This window comes from Anser anser (assembly GCF_964211835.1).
Source record: "Anser anser genome assembly, chromosome: 3".
Taxonomy (NCBI): Eukaryota; Metazoa; Chordata; class Aves; order Anseriformes; family Anatidae; genus Anser; species Anser anser.
Genome location: NC_139722.1, coordinates 85,706,457 through 85,725,582, shown reverse-complemented (window position 1 = coordinate 85,725,582; position 19,126 = coordinate 85,706,457). Strand labels below are relative to the sequence as shown.

Sequence of the window (19,126 nt, the reverse complement as noted above, 5' to 3'; positions counted from 1 at the left end):
AACAGTCCTGAATATAACGTCTCCACTTCACTCTCCCTAAAATGATATGGATTGCGTACAGGTCAAGAGGGGTATGCCCTCCTCAGGTGGAGAATGTGTGACAACCAAAACCACACAATCACAAACTATTTGCTCCTACAAATGTTTATGCTAGCATTAGCACAGCTTTTGTCTAAGGAAGCTTTGGTTGCTGGAACTGCGTGAAAATCTTGGCTTTTAGCATATTAAACTGAAGTTTTTAGCTCTTCTTATTTTAGAGAAGAGTATGAAAGCATGGAGGAGAGGCAGAGACCAGGGCAAAGTGGCTCTCCCATGCAGCCAACAACATCACTCTGCCTCTAGGTCGAAGTGTCCGAGCAGAGCAGGACAGAGCTGCGGTGTGTCGGAGATGAGCGGAGATCCGAGAGTGGAGCAGGAGAAGCTGGGAAAGGCGATTACACCTCAGGTTACATACCACAGGGGATGGGAGAACCAGAGGGGTCTTGACGTTGCCTTCAACTCCACACCCCCCCCATGATCTAAATCCCTCAGGGGTCATTCCTGGTGGTGGGATCAGGACTGTCTTCTCCACAAGGAAGCTCCTCCAGAGTGCTTTTGGCTCATCTGGGAGACTTTGAACATCAGTGTGCCCGTGTGCTTCCACCGCTTCCTTTGCTCAGCCCTCTGCAGTACGGCAGCAAAGGGCAGGCAAGGTGTCAGTATGAAAGTGCTGTTTGTGGTTTGATTTCCTCGTGTTACCAACAAGGGAGAATGAAGGCAGAGAGATATTCTTGAAGCCACAGTGACTCTGGATGAGATTTCTAGCTTCCCACCCTGTGCTCAGTCCCGAGGGACCAGAAAAATGTGGGTATCGGCAGTATTTCTTGTTCCCATTTGTTGTTGGTCTTATTTTGTTACAGTTGTTTCCCAACATTTAATCTTTACTGGCTTTTTTATATTTTGTGTTTTGTTAAAGTTTTTCTTCCTACAGCAAAGAAATTGCAAATACAATGTTATCATGTAATGTGCTGACTTTGTTTTCTTATCTACCTTAGGACATTTATTTACCCCTTCTTCACTAGAGGCAGACCTTTCCCACTGCAATTGCTTTTCTTTGGCACGTTATTCTGTATCTATAATGGCTTCCTCCAGGGGTACTACCTGATTTACTGCGCTGAATATCCAAACGATTGGTGCACTGACATCAGATTTACATCAGGTAATTACAGCTGCAGGATTCCCAAGATGTAATCTCCAAGCAATTTGTCAGCATTTTGAATTACGTCCTAATCTTCACAGAACACGTGAGTCAAATCAGTTGTGATGGAAATCAGCATAAAACCTGCCTGCTGGCCCAGATAAAACAACTGAATGTGCAGTGACATTTTTTTGCTAGGCAGCCACCTCTGAAGGCAGGATGAAGATGGAGGGTCTTAGAGCACAGCCTCAAATCTCCAGCCTTGTTTTACTGACGCCACCCAAGAGCCTCCTGCTGCTGCGGGCTGCGGATATGCTGCCTCAGACCTCAGCTGAGCAGGGATGTGCCCCTGCTTGGCCAGAAATGTCCACCAGACAGTGGCGAGAGTGTGCAAAGGCAGGCTGTGGCTTTCTCTCCCTGCCAGGGTGGTTTGCACTTGATGCAACCATTCTGACTGACAGAGGGCAAAGCCCCAGCATAAATGAAGCTTTAGAGACAAAGGGCTCTTTTTTCTCCTGTGGGGCACATGGGAAGATTAGAGATCATGCACAGTCTGTTTGTATGTTAATAAGGTTCCTTTCTGTTCGGTAACTTAAATCCAGCTGAATTTCGCCCTGTCAAAACCCTGAGAGAATAACTGAGCAAGAGCAGCTAGGTGGCATTACACATTTGGTGCTGCACCGAAGATGATTTTTAAATGCACACTTTGAAATGAAAATCAACATGGAGATCGGAGGAAATGTTTTGGATATGATAAGTACAAAGTAACCAAGGTACTTTCCGTACACTGTTTCAGGCAGTGGATGAAAGTTCAGTCTTGTGTCACAGCATCACATGTTAAAAATCATGGATGTTGTTTTGCAACAGCTTCCATATCTATCAAAGTAAATGCCACACTGCCTAATTTGCATAATAAATTAAAAATATATTTAATGAGGGGAAAAAAAGAGAAAACATTATTAGCAGTACTTAAAATCTCAAATAAAAACCAATGTATTCTTCCTGTGCAGATTCTTCCCAACTTTCTGCTGCTCCTGGAAGTGTTGAGGTTTTACCAGTACTTAGTCTTTTTGCTATGCTTCTTAGCACCCACCACCTCCATTTCATTCCTGTCAGACATGGTTTTCTCAGTGTCTAATGTGGCATGAAATGTAGGGCATGTCACCTGCAGAGTTCCTCAATCAGATGCCTCTAGTTTTTCAGCTAAATGGAGTCTGATCAATGAATCATGCTGTCCAGAAGCTGTCAGCAGCCTTCAGCGAGTGAGCGACTGCTCCGTGTACATGCCCACAGCTCTGTCCAAACGGCCTCGCTGCCAGTGGACTGAGCTGCCCTGGGATGTAGGTTCCCTTCCCTGCTCCGGTGGCATGCTGGATAAATTTGTGTTCCCTGGGATCCTCTTTCCCCAGCTGTAAAATGAGAATAATGAAACTTGCCTACAGCTCTGCAGTAACGTGCACGGCTGTGGCAGGCTGCCATCAGCGTGGATGTGGTATAGAGCCTGCTAGCAGGCTATCTGCTCTTCTTTTTCACTTTTCACTGCTAAAAGAGACACCTCAGAAAGAAAAAGAGCAAGCAGCAGCTGACAAGTCAGGAGAAAGTACAAGAGGGGTCTTTTAGACTGGCAGGCAGAGGACCCTTTTTTGCCTCACGCTAACCTTTCTGGCTACCTCAGCCACCTGTCCCTCAGCAACCCAAAATAAGCCTGTTCCTCAGGTCCTTTGCCTACTTCCTTAACTTCCTGTTCAGTTGCTGCCAGTATCCTGTCAGTTATCACAGTTTCTCTCCAGCACCTGCTTCTCTCTGATCCTTTCTATCCCTGGCCTCCTCCTTCTCCCAGCCCCCCCAGCCCATCCCAGTACTTGGCCACTTGATGTCCCCGGGGACTGTCAATACGTAGGTGCTGCTCAGCCAGGGCAAGACTGAGCTGAATGACTGATCTTCCAGATCATTAACGTCTGTACTTGTGGGACTTGATAAGGTCAACCATACAGCAGCTGAAAATTGGCAGCAGACTATCCTCACATCTGCTGCTCCAGCTGGTAGCACGTGGTAGCACCAAGCTCTGCTCTCCGCCTGAGGATGGGACATACAGACACACCACAGCACGACGGCAAAAAGCCTGAGGAGCAATCGCAGTGCCCACAAACCCATGTGCAGGGATGCTTCTTGACTTTTTAGCCTTTCTTCTTCTAATAGCTTCTTGAAAGCTATCTTCTTCATGTCCTTCTTGAAAATGGAGCCTTGACCTGCCCTCTGGTTTTGGAACGTGCACACATCTCGGATGCACACACCATTTGCCCTTCCCCTCGATGTTCACTGACTATGCTGCTCAGTGACTGTGTCCACCTGGAAAGTTTTTTCTCACAGCACCTGAAAGTGCTCTGGTCGGACTGACAGAACGGTCTGCTCAGGATGGTCATTTTTCTGTGCATAATTGCTCTCCACACTGAAGTTATCCAGTGTAGGGGATCCCACAGCTGACACGGAGATACACAGTTATTTTGTCATCCATCATTCATACTTCCCCAGTTCAGTAGCTTTTTCAGTAGCAGCACATTTTTGACTTGAAAAAGAATCCACCCACATCATGTTAGGGCTCACGTCTGTGTTCTCCAAAGATAAACCTCACAAATGTGCTTGAATTCTTTGGGTAGGGATAATGGGACAGACCAGAAGCTGCCTTTCTAACCCATTTCTCATTTCTCTTTCTTAGGCCTTCTCTTATTTCTGCTGGGGATGGGAATCAACATTCACAGTGACCTCCTGCTGCGCCAGCTGAGGAAACCTGGGGAAGTTACTTACAAGATTCCTCAAGGTATGTTTTTGTCATTAGGGAAAGTAGTGCAGCAGGACAGATGATGTTTTCAGGTTGAATTTGTGGCAAAACTAAATAAAAGCATAAACGCCAGTATCGCTCAGGCACTTGCTGCAGATGCTCCCTGAGCAGCAGCGACGAGCATGAGCTGGCTGCAGACAGTCGGCAGGAAGCAACAAGAGTGTCTGTAAACACGGCCTGTGAGGAGAGGTTGTAGGAAATAGGCTGGATAATTTAAAGAAGATTGAAGTGGGACATAATAAGAGTTTTTAGCCGTGTAAAAGGCAGCTGCAAAGAAGGAAATCTTCTGGTCCAGGAAGAAGAAGCAGTGGACTTCTTACATTGCAAAAGGAAGATTAAAAATGTAAACTTCAGGGAAAAAAAGTCAGAGCTATGAACCAGGAAATGCCTGGCTCTGTAGAGAAACATGGACAGCGATCCAGGAGGTCCTGCTTTTGGAGTTGACTCCTGCTGGCTTGCTGTGGATGTTGGTATCTCTCCCCCCTGCTCCATTTCTTGCCTCTTGATACTGACCTGCCCCTTGTAAATATTTTGATTAGCAAGACTGAGATCCAGATTTTGCATTCCCTAAAGGTAGTGGAGTTGCAAAATATTTTTAGGGCCAGAAAAGAATTCAATAAATGTTAATAATTATAATTTAGATAATTCTAATAATGGGCTTTCTTAAGCCCTTCTCCAAATGGAAATAAATGATTGTGAAATGCCGGAAACCTCTGGTTTAGAATTGCCTCTGATAAGACCTTCCTTGTACTTTGACATGGCTCCACTGGCTTCAGGGAAGTCATTTTAGGTTTCTGTTATGGGTTCTGAATAAGGACGGTAGAGTATTGGTTGCTGACTTCATGGGAAGGAACTTCCCAGGAGGGTAAAAACCACATATTTTGTCTTTTGATGCAGGGGGGCTGTTCACCTATGTTTCTGGAGCCAACTACTTTGGAGAAATTGTGGAGTGGTTTGGTTTTGCCATTGCAACCTGGTCCCTACCAGCCTTCGCCTTTGCCTTTTTTACTCTTTGCTGCATTGGGCCACGTGCTTATCACCATCACAGGTATCAAAACCCATACTGCTTCCTACAGTGTGCTGCAGCTTGCTCTTGGAATGCACTTTGCAAAATGCCAGGGAGGGGCAAAGGAGCAGGGCCAGAATTCAAGATAAAATCCAAATTTAATGCGATGTAGAAGAAGCGTATTGGCCTGTTCACGGCTAGGTGAAAGTACAGCAGTGTGCTAGAAAACCTGTGGAGTCAAATGGGCCTGACAGTCATTTAATGTAGCATGAGTTGCATCACTGCTTCCCCTGCATTAGGGCACCTTGTCACCAGGCCTGGTAACGTGAACCTTTCCTGAAGGTTCCTTGCACTCTCTGCAATATTTTGGAGTAGACATGCTCCTGTGCTCTGAATTCCTAAGGTTTCTACTTTACGTCTGCTACAACCTTAGCATTATTATCAGCTTTCACTTAATTAAATAACCAAATATAAATATTTTGGGAATATTCTTTTGCAGAGTAACACAGAGAGATTGCAAAGCAGTTTGGAGATGTTATAAGGTTCCTCAGCTGAGCTGTATTGAAACTGTCCACTTTTCTTGCATGTATGCAGTTTCACTCTCTTGCTTGTTTTCTTTCAGGTACTATCTCAAGACATTTACGGACTATCCAAAATCAAGGAAAGCCTTGATTCCTTTTGTTTTTTAATGATTGAAATATGGACACTGTGTTCTGTTTTTATAGGGCTTTTTTTTTTTTTCCTAGTATTAAAGTTAGGTCTGATTATCAATAATTGTACAAATGGTAACCTGGGGTTGTAAGAGGCAAGCAGGTCATTTGGAACTGAAGTTCTTGTTTTAATTATGGGAGAAACTGCAGGTAGCTGTGGGCATAGGGACTTCCCAAGCAACGCACTTGCTTTTCTGTAGAGTTCTACTTGTGGAAAACGGGCATGACTCCACTGAAATCAGAGAGAAAGCACTGGCCAAAAGCTGATGAAGAAAAGTAGAAAGTAAGCCCATGACTTCAGGTGAAAGTCCTCAGCAGCCACCCCAATCTGCAGCCCTTCCAGAGCTGCTTCCTCCTGCCCCCATGCCATAGCGCATGCGCCCTCGTGCTGCCAGCACTGCCCTCGGTGTTCCCACACTTTACACTGGAGCAGGGGTCTCCTTTGTCAAGAAAATAACTCAGCCCATTACTTTTGCATCTAAAAGCGAGGTTAGCTCCCGGAGCCGCAACGCAACAAGAGGACACCTGTGCCAGCACAAGGCTGGAGCAGGGTGCTGTGGCACAGAGGCACCGTGAAATATGTGGAGATGCAAGCACCTTAAGCTGGCACTCACAAGCATGTCTGTGTTACTTCCTTAAGCAATGCCCTCCTCACCGCCAGATGATTAATCTTTAGCCACCAGGAGTTTGTTTTTTTTAAATGTACTTTGTTAAAGCTGTTGCAGCTACGTTAGGACTTTTGTTTCCCCTTTGGCAAATCCAGAGGCCTTTTCAGAATAAAAACTTCGTCCACTCAAAACCACTCAATTTTTATTCATAAAAATAACTTGAGATGGTGATGTGTGACAAAAAAAATACAACAAATAAAAAGCTCTGGGTTGAAGAAAATGTTCTCTGACACTGGCAGTACATTTTGTCTAAGAGGAACATTTTCAGATACTCCTATTAGGAAATGATACAGAGATATTATTGAATTTCCACAAAGACACAGTATGTCTTTTCATAATTTCAGAATATAGTTAGGAATTTGCCAAAAAATGTCAATAGGAACAGATGTCCCAGAGGATGCTGATAGTTTAGTTACTCTTTAAAGCATAAAATCCTGCTAAGAATTATGCTGGGTAGCTGGAAAGAAAAAGACCAGACCACACATACTAAACGTATTACATACTGCTGGAGTAACCTGATTGACTGTATGATTTTCTCCAAAACACAATAAAATTTATGTAAAACACAGAGCTGTGCTAGTCTGTGATTTATTGTTTACAGAAACAAGTCTCTGACATTGCTTATACAGTCTGCTCACATTGGGTTCCTTCTTCTGGGCAAACCCTCCCTGCTTTGCTAATATTGTCCTCATTGGCCCATCCCTGGAGGTGCTCAAGGCCGGGCTGGATGGGGCTTTGGGCAGCCTGGTCTGGTGGGAGGTGTCCCTGCCCATGGCAGGGGGGTGGAACCAGGTGGTCTTTAGGGTCCCTTCCAACCCAAACCGTTCTGTGGTTCTGTGATTACTGTGGATTAGTGGCCAGCAGAGGCTGGGCCCCACTGCACTGATTGCTGTACAGCACAGAGCATAGACAGACCCTCTGCCAAAGAGCTGTGCAGGCAAAGGTGAGGGCAGGATGAAATAACACACAAGCAGAACTGTTGTGGCTATGAATTTCACATCAGCACCACAAACGTATTTTCCTTTTGTTTCCTTGTTTAAACCTGCTGTGTGGAAACGCATGGGGAAGGAGACTGTAGCCCTGAGGCTCTTGTGCCAGCTTTGGTGTCTGGTTGGCTCCTCCTTGCACTTTTTCTTTCCCCTAAACCTCAAAGTGGTGAGAGAGTAAAAGGGCTGTGGGTGCCAGTTCCCTAACTGCTGTCTCCTCCATCTATTTTTGAGTTTGGAGATTGAGTAGTGAGAGTTTGGAGATTGAGTAGCGATCAAGCTTTGCCCCACTTTTTGAACCAGAACAGTGTTTCATGCGGACTCCTTCATCCCTCTTACCTACCCCTCCTCTTAGAACACGATTATTCCCTGAATTTATTTGCTCTTGCTGTGCTCCATCACTCTAAAATGTCTTCACCCACACCCTGCTGGGTTCCTCTCACTCTGGTCCAGAGTGGACCTAGTCAGCCTAGGTTTAACTTCACTCTGCTACTCTACCTACACGAGCTTGTCCCATCCATACCTAAGGAAGGCCGATAAAAGGGCCATTTTCTCAACAGGATTTAAGTATTTCCACCAGTTGGATCGTTACTACTGGCACTGCTGGCCCCAGGCCCAGACACCCACTGGGGCGGGAGGGCTGGCAATGGTCCACAATGGGAGCTGGCCCACCAGTGGCCATCTGCAGGCTGGGGGCCCCATGAGCCGGGCACCCCGTGGCATTTTTGGAGAGTGGGAGTGATGCGTGTGTGCTTTAAACCACTCACAAGCAATGGTTGATGTTAGTAGTGATAGAGAGGAGGGACGGGCTGCCCCCACATGGAGCTCCCCAGTGGGGCTGGTGGGGGGCACAGTGCTCCCCATACATTTCTTTCATCCCATATTTTTTATAAGGAATAATACATTCGGCTCGTCTCCAGGAGAAAAACACCGTGGACATTTTCATATTCCCCTGCTCAAGCCTCTGGAAGTTATGTGCACATATTATGATTACAGAGTTGACTGTAAAGTGTTTTGAAAACCAGCACTTTTCTGACTTTCTTTGCAATGCCCTTTTGTTCTGCCAAAAGCTAACACAAGTGTCCTCCGCTGGTAAGCATTTACAATAATAGCTCATTCCTTTCCTCCCCCTTTTGCAATAATATTTTTCTGTTTGGTTTCCTCCCATCATTCATATGTAAGTTTTCATTTCTCTTTGAGGAACAACTCCGTTTCAGTGCAGCTCCCCTGGAGAGGGCCTTCCCAAGGACAGCTCTCGAGTGTTGCAGAGCAGACCTGTTGTATGTGGAGCCGATCGCCCAGCCTTTGTCCATGCTGGCAGACTGCTGGGAAAACTAATCCTTTGTCCCTAGGACTCTTGTTAATTTAATTATTTTAGTATTGTTCAAATGCTGTCTTCAGAATCTGACTTTCTGTAAACTTGCACGATACCGCTCTGGTAATACACAAGTGGCTTCCCCACATATCTGACAGTTTCCTCTGTGAAACACATTTTATGCACCCAAGTGATCAGACAGACCACTTATTGATACCGTAATTTAGATATCTAATGTCTTCTGACAACTGAAAACAGAGCGAAACGTTGTTCACGGGGAGGCAAAGAGGAGAACAATGGCACTTGCCATGTCTTATTCCCATCTCCCTGTGCCACACACACTCCAGCCTTTGCCTGGCTTCTGTCCACGCTTCAGACGAGAGGTCACCAAAGACAATAGAAAACTGGCTCCAGGCAACACAGAGCTTTTGTTGCTATTGTTTTAAAGTGCGTATTTTACATAACACATTTATTCAAAAGGCAAAGCCCCCAGTTTTGGCCCTTGAACGATTGTCTTTAAGAAAAGTACTCATCTGGGAGCTGCACTTCTGCTCCCATTACTCTCCTGGAACACGAAGCCTCTTAGGCTTGGCCAGAAGTTCTGCATGTTTCTGCAGAAATATCAAGCCGTGGTGTGTCCTGGAATCACAAATACCAAGGGACCCGCACAGATAGGTAGAGTGCTCTAATGGCTTGGACTCAAGATATCTGTTTGTACTCGACGGTGTCACTGATCCACTGAGGAACTTCAGCAAGTTATTCACCACTTTTTGGTTTGTTTTATTGCTTGTCCCTGGAAATGGTCTTGAGGGCCAGGATTAATTCCTATTTTATGTGTTTTATAGTACTTGGCAAAATAGGCCCAAACTCAGTTGAGGCCATTAGATACCCATGTAGCACAAATAAGATACAGCCTGCTGCATATTCTTGGGACACAGTACAGTATTGCAAAATATTCTGAAGATATATAAGATGTCCAACTGGTGCACTGAGATCTATCTTGAGATATTCTAATAAGGAAAAAGGCTAACACATCACCCATTGAACCTCAGGATCATCTGCTGACAGCAGAGAGATTGCCTGCTTGCATTTGAATCAGTTGTCTAATTAAAAAAATGTTTTTTAATGCAAATCACCATAGGGTCTCATTTAAATCTGAGCGTAGTCCTGGAAGCCTCGTATCCTCTCCTCTGCCACCTCTGGGGTCCTCCTGAATAGGCCTCATGTCTCAGAGCTGGCTTTCTAGGGACTTCTCCTCTCAAACCCAAACGCTGCTGTCCCTGCAGGAGTAATGTGATCTAGGAAACACAAACATCTGATATTAATTCAGGGCCAGAGCCTGCCAGATACGTTCCTCATGAGCTGTACCATACTCTGTGAATAAAGGCATTGATGGCCACTGAGCTGCTCATGTGGTTATTTTCTACAGAGGTGGCAGGTTTGGGCTCTGTGGTACCAAAGTCAGGCAGCAAGAAATGCCTAACGGTAACACCTGAAAGAGTAAAGGAAGACACTCAGGCCTGGTTCTGGTTCATGCTACCACAAGTTACAAGTGCCTGTTCAATGCCGGGGTGCTGTGAAGGCCTGAAGTATAGATACAACCCTGTCTTTCAGAGCTGTATGTTTGAAAAGTAAAAGAAAAGGACACAGATTTCAAAGCCACATTAGATGAGTTCCTTTGCATATTCAGAAGAGAACAGACTCAGAGCTTAACTGATGCAGCGTTTGGTACAATTCCACCACCAGGCCTTTCCGCTGGGTGCCAGCGGCCTCCCGCAGAGGCAGTGCAGACTTCAGCTCCTTCAGACTGTGAGTCACAGCGCCCTAGCGGGAAGCCTGCAATCCCACTAAGGAGGCAGGGATGCTAGAAGTACCCGCAGTGAGCCTGCCTCCATTCATTAATGACATGTTCCTCATTTATGGCCAAATGGGAGACAGCTGCGTTTTGGCAGTGTGACCTGCAGTGTCATTCCCAGAACCAGGGTTATCCCATCTGAACACTTCTCACATCCCCTCCAGTACCACAGGCACCTGCCAGGCTGCTTTCCAGTTTACTTGCCTAATTTTCCCAAATTTTCCACGTGAGGTCACACACACACGAAGCGAATGGAGAGACAGGTATTGCGTTGTACCTTCCACAATTCATATGCAGCATAGAAAAAACAATGCTGTGATGGTTTACTAAGGTTTCAATATCTTACTGTTTTCAAGCACTTACCTGGTTGCCTCTGGTTGCCTGGGGCTGGGAGAGGACCAGCAGTAGGCACATCATGATATGGGGACACATTACATGGTGCATGGTAAAAGTTGGACATCTTGCAGAGGGGTTAATTTTAGCGGGTTCACAGCAACCTCAATCAGGACTGAGCCAAATTTGGGAGGAGGGCCCTTGCCCTACCTCAGGTGTTGAGAGAAGGAGCAGCTCCACGAGCCCCCTGCATCCTCATGCCAAGCCCACCAGCCCTCGGGAGCGAGACTCCCCCTGCCCAGGGAGCGCTTGGTTTCTCACCTGTGAAGGGGAATTCACCTCTCTGGTGTCCCCTGTGGAGTCTTCATCCTCAGCCTCCCCAGTCACATCCCAGCCACAGCTCTGGATGCTACACCAGAGAAAAGCCCCCTCTTCTTCTTCTCACCTAGCGTGGCTGGGTACCTGCGAGCAGCCCCAAGAACATTTGTTTCCTCTGATGGAAATTCCAGAAACAAGGCCAGTCCCCCCAGCGAGAGAGCAGCTTGCAGATGATTTGGGAACCTGCCTGGGCCAAAACAGCATCACTGCTATTTGACCAGAAAAAACGTGTTTCAGACCTCTGCAGGAACAGAAAGCCTGTCCTTTCAGCAGTCACAGACTTGGAAAGTGTTTATGCAGAGGAAACCAAGAAAGCGTTCACAGGAGATTTCTAGAGATGTGGGAAGCTGGCTCTGTCAGCCCTATGGAACAGACAATTTTAAAATACCAGCAACCACCACCCATGATAAAAAAGCTGCTTGAAAACACGTTTGCATCAATGGAGCCTCCTAATCTAAACCCTCTGCTTCCTCGGCTGGGAATTCAGAGCTAGCCCTTTGGTAGGAGGTAGGAAGCGCGCATTTCAGCACTGAACGTACTAATCCTGCCTTCTGTGCAGCGGGGTGAAACTTTATCGTCACGCGTCCTGGCAGCCTCACACAGTAAGAAATGTTTCTGAGGGTGTTAACTGAGCTATGTCAGGCAGACAGCCCTCTTACGTGTGATACAACTTTGGCTTCACAGCCAGCAAGCTACAAGCCAGAGCCCCAGTGGTTATTAGCATATCACAGACAAAGCCATAAACAGCAAACTGTGGTGACTATCCCACAACTGAAATAGATGCCCTGGAGCTGTGGTAATGGCATTGGACTGAAGTCAGGCTTGGCAACTGGTGCTTCACAATACATCAAATGGCAAAATCCTCCCTGATTTCAGCAAGGCTTTGGTTTCAGCCGCATTTTCTCTCTTCAAATATATTAGTGGCCTGTATCCAGTGGTTTTCAACACTGTTCCTATCCAGCATCCAGCCATGCGTTAGCCACAGCAACTCAGGCAAGCTTTCTTTTCATAAAGTAGTGTTTCTGTTTTCCATTGCTTCTGACTGAGATGCCATTTCACAGGTATTTTCAGAATTTCTTCTCTCCCTGTGTCTTAGTCTCTCCACATATCTCTCCACCAGCAGGTCATGGAGGAGGCGAACACAAGGACGGGACAACTTCCTTGTACCCCTTGTTGTGGGGCAAAAGGGTCATCTCCCTGAAAGATTGTTCTTGCAATCTAAGCATATTCTGGTTATCTAATCAGTCATTAATTTGTAACTGATATCAAGTGAATCCAACCCACACCTTCTGGCCAAACCCTGGCTTCACAGTGCAGCTGGTACTGTAGCACCATGTTTTCTTGGATTTTCTTGCTCTGAGCCCATCTTATCTGAGGTCTACTGACACTGCGTCACTGCTGTTGCTCAGAGAACATGATGAGCCTTCTCTAGCCATTCCCACTCCCCTGGGCAAAGCAGGGATTGGGAACTAAGTAAATGGGAATTTGAGTAAAACAAAAGAACGGTTTTGATTATGCCAGATGCCCTGGGTAATTAGTGTGTTATATAGGGAGACGGATGTTAAGAGCAGCAGCGGGTCTGCCAGGGCTGACTAACACAGGACGGCAGTTTTTACATGGATGTTTCTGACAAGGGCAGCACACTTCCCTACCCAACACACTTTTGTTTGGGGTTTTCTGCCATGCTGAAACTCTGAGAGGAAAAACAGCCAAGGAGGAATGACTCACGGCCATGCTGGAGGCCTGGCGACAACTCAGAGGTGGAGCTGGCTCACAGGCCCCGCGCGGCCGACTCAGGCAGCGCTGGAGCTGGAGAGTTTCCCAGGAAGCCCTCCTCACTTGCAACTGCAAAAAAAGATTTAGTGACTTCTTCTTGGCATCTTTCAGCACTTTCCCTGCCAAACAAGCCCTACATGTTCACCTTTTTCAATTGGACTTAATCATCCCTTAGTGTGAGTGTTCAGGCTTCTTCACAGGATTGCAGAAGAGGGCTTGACCTCTGCCTTTATGCGATGGCACCAGAACCTGCTGAAAATGCCCAGCCTGACATATCCTACAACTATTTATATCTTGTTTCATGTCTATATTGCACTGGGGACTCATCATAGGGCTGTGATTGATTAATGCGCCCCCGTTTTTCCTGAAAAAATCAAATTTCAGCCCCAGCTGTGGAGATCTGGTGGTGCAGGGGTGAGCGGGATGGTGAGTTAGAGGCCAGGAGAAGGGGTGTGAACTGGTAGGCACAGCTAGCGATGCACAGCCCCCAGCTACACGCCAGGGGAGATATATAATGAGCAAGGACGCAGCAGTGGCCACCCATGACACCTGCTCAAGGTGGGACTGAGGAGTTGTGGAGGTTTCACATAGCCTGGAGAACTGCTCAGCTTTAGCAATTTATCCTCACAAGAAGTAGGTCTCAATACCATCCTCCAGCCAGAGCTGTTGTAGGGAAGCGGTTGTGAGAAGCAGGTGCACCCTTCCCCTCCTGAGGCAAGCGAAATGTCCTCCTCGTCCTTCTGGAGACAGTCCTTCTGTATGAAAACATGCCACCCAGCTGCTACCAGAGGAAATGCAGAAAGTCCTCAGAAACATATCCAGAAAAGCTCAAAGACTCCTTCCTGCACCCAGTATAGGCACCTGAGATAGGACACAGATGTTTTCCCCCTCTTCCTTGAGCTGAGGGTGGTAACAGAAAACATGATACTTTATCCTGAGTGGAAAAGGGAAAAGGAAAGTTGTTTGGGGCCTGTTCCTCTCTGAGGAGCACACTAAGGCAGCCAGCCTGAGGAACATCTCATCAAGAGCATGTTTTCTGAATGGGACAGCCAAGCTGGATAAAGGGCTACATGCTACCAGCTCTTGATGCCGGGTTTGAATCCCTTTGGTATTTTCTTCTATTTTCCTTCACTGGGAGGATTTCTCAATCACAGCAAAGTGTGTTTGGTGATGTTTTTGTCCCTCAGCCTGAGGAGATGTTGACAGTCTCATTTCCTACCAACTGCAATTCTGCAATTGCTTAACATAAAGTGTTGTCATGAGTTTCTCATATTGAGCATTACAAGCTTCTAACCTCTCACTCAAATGATCTGTTGAAAATATCATGATTGTTTTATTGCTATAACCACAAACATTAAATGCTGTACAATTTTTAGGCCAAAAAAACAAAAAACAAAAAAAAAACAAACAACATTTTCTTCCTTGAAGTTACCATGAATAAATTGTGTCTTTCAATTTGAGAATGTGTGCACACATGTAGGGAATTAACTATTTCCAGATAAATTTACTTATTTTCAGTAAATGACTGTTATTTTGACTTGCACCAACAGTTGCTAATAAGGCAAGATGAGGGGGAGAGAGAGAGAGAGAGAGAGGAACACGTGTCTCTACCAGCTGTTGTTTCACTCTTTCCAAAAAGCATGAAGAAGTTTTTGGCAGTCATTACAAAAAGATTTTCTTTCCTCCTTTTCAAGCACAAGTATAACAGCTGTTGCCTCTGGCAAGTGTAATTTTTGCCTTATTAATGCTCATTCCATACAGATTTTTTATTAAAGACCAAAGAAGAAAATAAAAAATGGTGAAAACTGCAATGAATCTGACTTAGTTCACAAGCTTGGAATACCCAAATAAGAAAAAGAGCAATCTAGCCACTCGAAGACATCTCACAAATTTAGAAGGAAGGGCAAAAACAAACGAAATGAACCCTGCAGGATGCTGCTTCAGATTTCCTACAAGATTGTTTCCGTTGCTGTATCAACAACTGCACTTCTTTTCCCCTTTGGCTGCAAGTCACTTTCTTGACAGAAACTTTACTTATTTGTTCTACATTCAGATTTGAGAAAATGCCCACCCTGTGGCAGCTAAACAGCACAGTAGGGTTGTCCTGCGCGTGGCTGGTGGTGGCAGACACTTGCAACCTCAGCCTGTTTCAGAATTACAGCATCTCCTCAACTGAGCTGAAGAAGTAGATGAAAACACATGAATTTGGTAGTTAGCACAGCTTTTTCTTATAATTGTTCAATGTCATGGCCACAAGCGCAGTCTTCTCACTGGAAGCTCTGTCAAGGCAGCCTGGATAGGACAGCACCCAGCAGCACCTACAGTGCTAGCCCCACAGGGCAGCCAAATCTTTGCTGAGCAAACTCCCCGTCCCTGTCACTATCTATCACAGGAAAAATTTACCTTCTCAGTACAGGGAACCCCCCGGCTCCAATTTTTCTTCATTTTTTGCAGCCAAGCTTCTCAGTTGCCTTCTTCAGCACTATCTCCAACTTCCCTCAGCTGACCATGAGATTTTAACAATGTATGTAAACCCCGCTCTTTGGTTCCTTGTTTCTCTCCTTTTCCTTCTGAGGATCTCACCTTTGCCCCTGGGTTTGTCTCGCTGGTACTTTGCATTGTATCTTGGCCCTGCCCTAAAATGCTGCAGGCTGTGGTGAAACAATTTGGATCAGCTCATTGCAAAATAGTCTTAAAAGAGATTAACTATGATAAAGGGCTTTGAATTCCCTTATTAATAATGCAGAAGGTTAACCACAACAGAAATCCTAAGTAGATACTCCTAAGTACATTCAGAGGGATCAGGTTTATCAATCTCCAGGGTTATGTTTCTTGATTACAGTAGTATTTTCTTCTGGCAGACAAAACAGACAAGACAGTCAAAAGCAAATTCTAGACCTAATCCTCCTTCACGGGGATCTGATTTCATTTCATAAAGGGGAAGCTGCAAAGCAGCTAGGATCTATCACATACACAAAGAAATAAAACACTTTGTGCTACTTTGGGACAGATCACATTCACTCAGAAAGGTGGGGGGCTTGTGAGGAGGACTCCCACTCCTATGATTTAATTCCAGCTGAAGTGAGAGGAGCTCTACTAGCATGCATACTGTAGCAGTGTCATTTGTCTTTCCACCAAAAGTCATGATCTTGATGTGGATATGACTAGGTAAAATCCAGAGTTTTGTTCTCATGCAGGAAGGGGGATTAGAATACTGAATTTGTCTCTTAGAGTTTGAAAATCTATGCAACTTTATTTTTCAAAGCCAAGACCAAGTCACAGTGCTTATTTTTAGGTATAATTCTCCACTGCAATCAATGGCAAATTTGGACTAGAAGTCAATGGTGCCATCTGGCCCTTAGATAGATCCTTGTACATCGTTAGCTTTGCAAAATTAAAGGAAGGTGATGTTGATCATCCAGAAAGAGCAGCTGCTGTTGGAGCTGTTCCTTGGATAGAGTGCTAGTCAGCTGCAGGCTAGCAATTCCTCCAACATATATTTAATCTAGCAGACTATTTTTTTGAGCACATTTCTTAAGAGGCAGCAGCCACTGCAATGAACAAACACACACAGACCCACTTGCCACCTACTTTTGCACAAGTCTACTCGAACCAGTGATGGCAGGGACGGGGGTACCTGGCCAATGCTTCTGGTTCAGCGCTTGATCTGCTGGGTGAATTTTAGCACGGTGTTTCTTATTACAGCTGTTTGCCTTCCAGTTTGTCAAGTTGCAAGCACTCTGTGAGACAGGCTAAGTATAATCCTATCATTGTGTGAAGCCTCACAAAACAGGACTCTGTTCTCAGCCAGCACATCTAGGCCAAACTTGTTGACCCTGAATTTTTTTATGTGGGTACATCCAAAAGGAAGAGGAGCTTAGCAGTCTGTCCCGCAGAGGCAGGGGCATGCTGAAGGGACAGGGAGACTGCACAGAAACCTGGGGGCAGGTTTTTTCTTCACAGACCAGGTGCTGCACACAAGTCCCCTCCTCAGGCAGCCCCCGGGACCCCTAGACAAAGAAGCAACACCCAGCGCAGCGCTGCCGTCCCTGCCAGCGCGGGGAGCTGCCCCGGCCATGCCAGGGGCATGGTCACAGCACAAAGCACCCCACACATGTGAGCAGGAGGGCAAAACATGGGGGTTGGCCTCCACAGCCTCCCTTGGAGCCCGGCTGGGCATTGCCCCATGTCTGAGGGCTACCTGGGGAGACTCCCGACCTGGTGGCACCCAGATAATTACCATGACGCCACTTCCAGAAACACACTTTCTATCTTTGAAATGGTGGAGCGAGAGCAGCTGAAAGGACTATTTATTCACAGTAAATCTTTGTTCCAGCAGCTAATGGGCAGATTCAGCACACTGAGTGATGTCTCCTCCTCCAAATTGCTCACACCAGAGGTCACAGTGGCTCTCTCAAGGGCACTGGCTTTGTGTTCACCGTCTGTGTTTGCAAGAGGATGGATAACCTTCATTTTTCAGCACGTGTGTCATATCCAACAAGGTGCTGATCACTTTCTGCACGGCGCCAAGCACCCATTGACAAATGAGGTGTCTGAGTACCTCTTGGGAGGCGATCAGCATCTGGCAGAATAAAAGGCTGCAGGGCTGAGCTGCCCAGACAGCCCACACAGCAATAAATTAGACACTGTAGTTGCTGTGCTGGCAAATGTATTCATCACTCACATTCAGCAGTGCTGCTCACACAGCTGAGCACATTGACATTAAAGCTCACCTGTACAGGGAAATCACTTGTACTCTCAGACATTTTCAGGAAGCAGTCTGTTGCAGATGGTTTGAGGAAACACGGATATCCTGTGCTCCCCTGCGTGCTGCTATGAGGAACTTCTATTATTTGCTTTGTCTGCTGAGGGAGGAACTGCTGGATATTGCACGCTTTTTAAAAAAATCTCTACTTGACAGTCATTTCAACATATGTCCGTGTTCCCTATGAAAAGCAGCCAGTATGATTTATTTTCCTTTTTCAGCTTGTATTTTCCAGCATTCATATTTTTGCTACAAAAGTTTGGATTTGATTGCTTGCAAGTTTTCTAATTTACACCTTCTGGTATTTTGGCTTAAAACTGCACATGTAGATGGCAACCACCAAAGAAAATGCCTAATATCAACCATCTCAAATTGATTTCTTCCCAGCTCAAGTTGTGGTAAATCAGGGCATTCCAAATTTGAACACTGTATAAACAACCTTACACATACCGTATTTGCACTGTGATAATGAACTGTAGACAGCAGAGTGACTTTAGTGCCAACGAGAGAACAAAACCCCCTCTTAATTATTGCAGTGTTTTTATTTTAGATCTCAGAAAACATCTGCAGGCTAGTTTGCAGCACCTCAGCACAGAAGCCCCCTTCTCAGTTTCAGTGCACTGCGTGTTGATACTGCGCTGCATAAACGGATCTAAAAAATCCCTCTGCACAAGAAATCACAGGGAAACTGTATTTCAGAGTTAGATTTTCAGGATTTTTTTTCTTTTTCCGCACAAGCCCATTCTTGCTTTGTTTCAATGCGAATGATGATGAGGGTTTGACAGAGCTGCAAGAGAGACCAGAAATGCAATCTCAAACCTGAACAAATTCTCTTGTCGGGAAGAACTTGATTTAGGAACTAATGACCATTGGGATTTCCCAGCAAAACCATGGGCATAAAACCCCTTACACTTGAACAGTACGATTAATTCAGCCAGACTGCACACGTGCTATGCAGGATCTTCTATTCCTTTCCTGTGCATAAGAGCATCTATTGTTTACATCGCAAAGTACAAACCCTACTTTTTTCAAGCTGTCAAGCTGTGCAATGCAGACCAAGTGCTGCTGCCGGAATGTGAACACTTTGCAGAGAGGTGGGTCCTTCCATTGTGTGACCTTCGCGCCACATAAAAAGGGACATCATTGAGCAAAAGGGGTGGGCAAGTGAAAGGCTGGTGGAGAACTCGGGAACTTCTTGTGCAGTCAACCGACTGCAAGCCGCAAAGAAAGAAACACGTGCTGGGAATTATCTGGGGTAAGGTGCAGCCACGTTGGCACATCTTACGCGTAGCTTGTTTTGATCTGTTAGTCATTTTAG

At 45.8% G+C, this 19,126-nt stretch overlaps 1 protein-coding gene across 2 annotated transcripts in view; it reads left to right on the top strand.

Annotated features, from left to right (window-relative positions):
• SRD5A2 (steroid 5 alpha-reductase 2) overlaps positions 1 to 6,965 on the top strand; it is a 28,532-nt gene extending 21,567 nt beyond the window's left edge. The window contains exons 2-5 of one of the 2 annotated variants that reach the window (XM_083830088.1): positions 1,132 to 1,198; positions 3,894 to 3,995; positions 4,914 to 5,064; positions 5,645 to 6,965. In XM_083830088.1, coding sequence (XP_083686214.1) covers positions 1,132 to 1,198; positions 3,894 to 3,995; positions 4,914 to 5,064; positions 5,645 to 5,711 — 387 coding nt within the window. In that variant the 3' untranslated portion in view covers positions 5,712 to 6,965. Of the gene's footprint in view, positions 1 to 1,034; positions 1,199 to 3,893; positions 3,996 to 4,913; positions 5,065 to 5,644 lie in introns of both variants that reach the window. The other variant, XM_083830089.1, reaches the window with a different exon arrangement.
• The last annotated feature ends 12,161 nt before the right edge of the window (positions 6,966 to 19,126 follow it).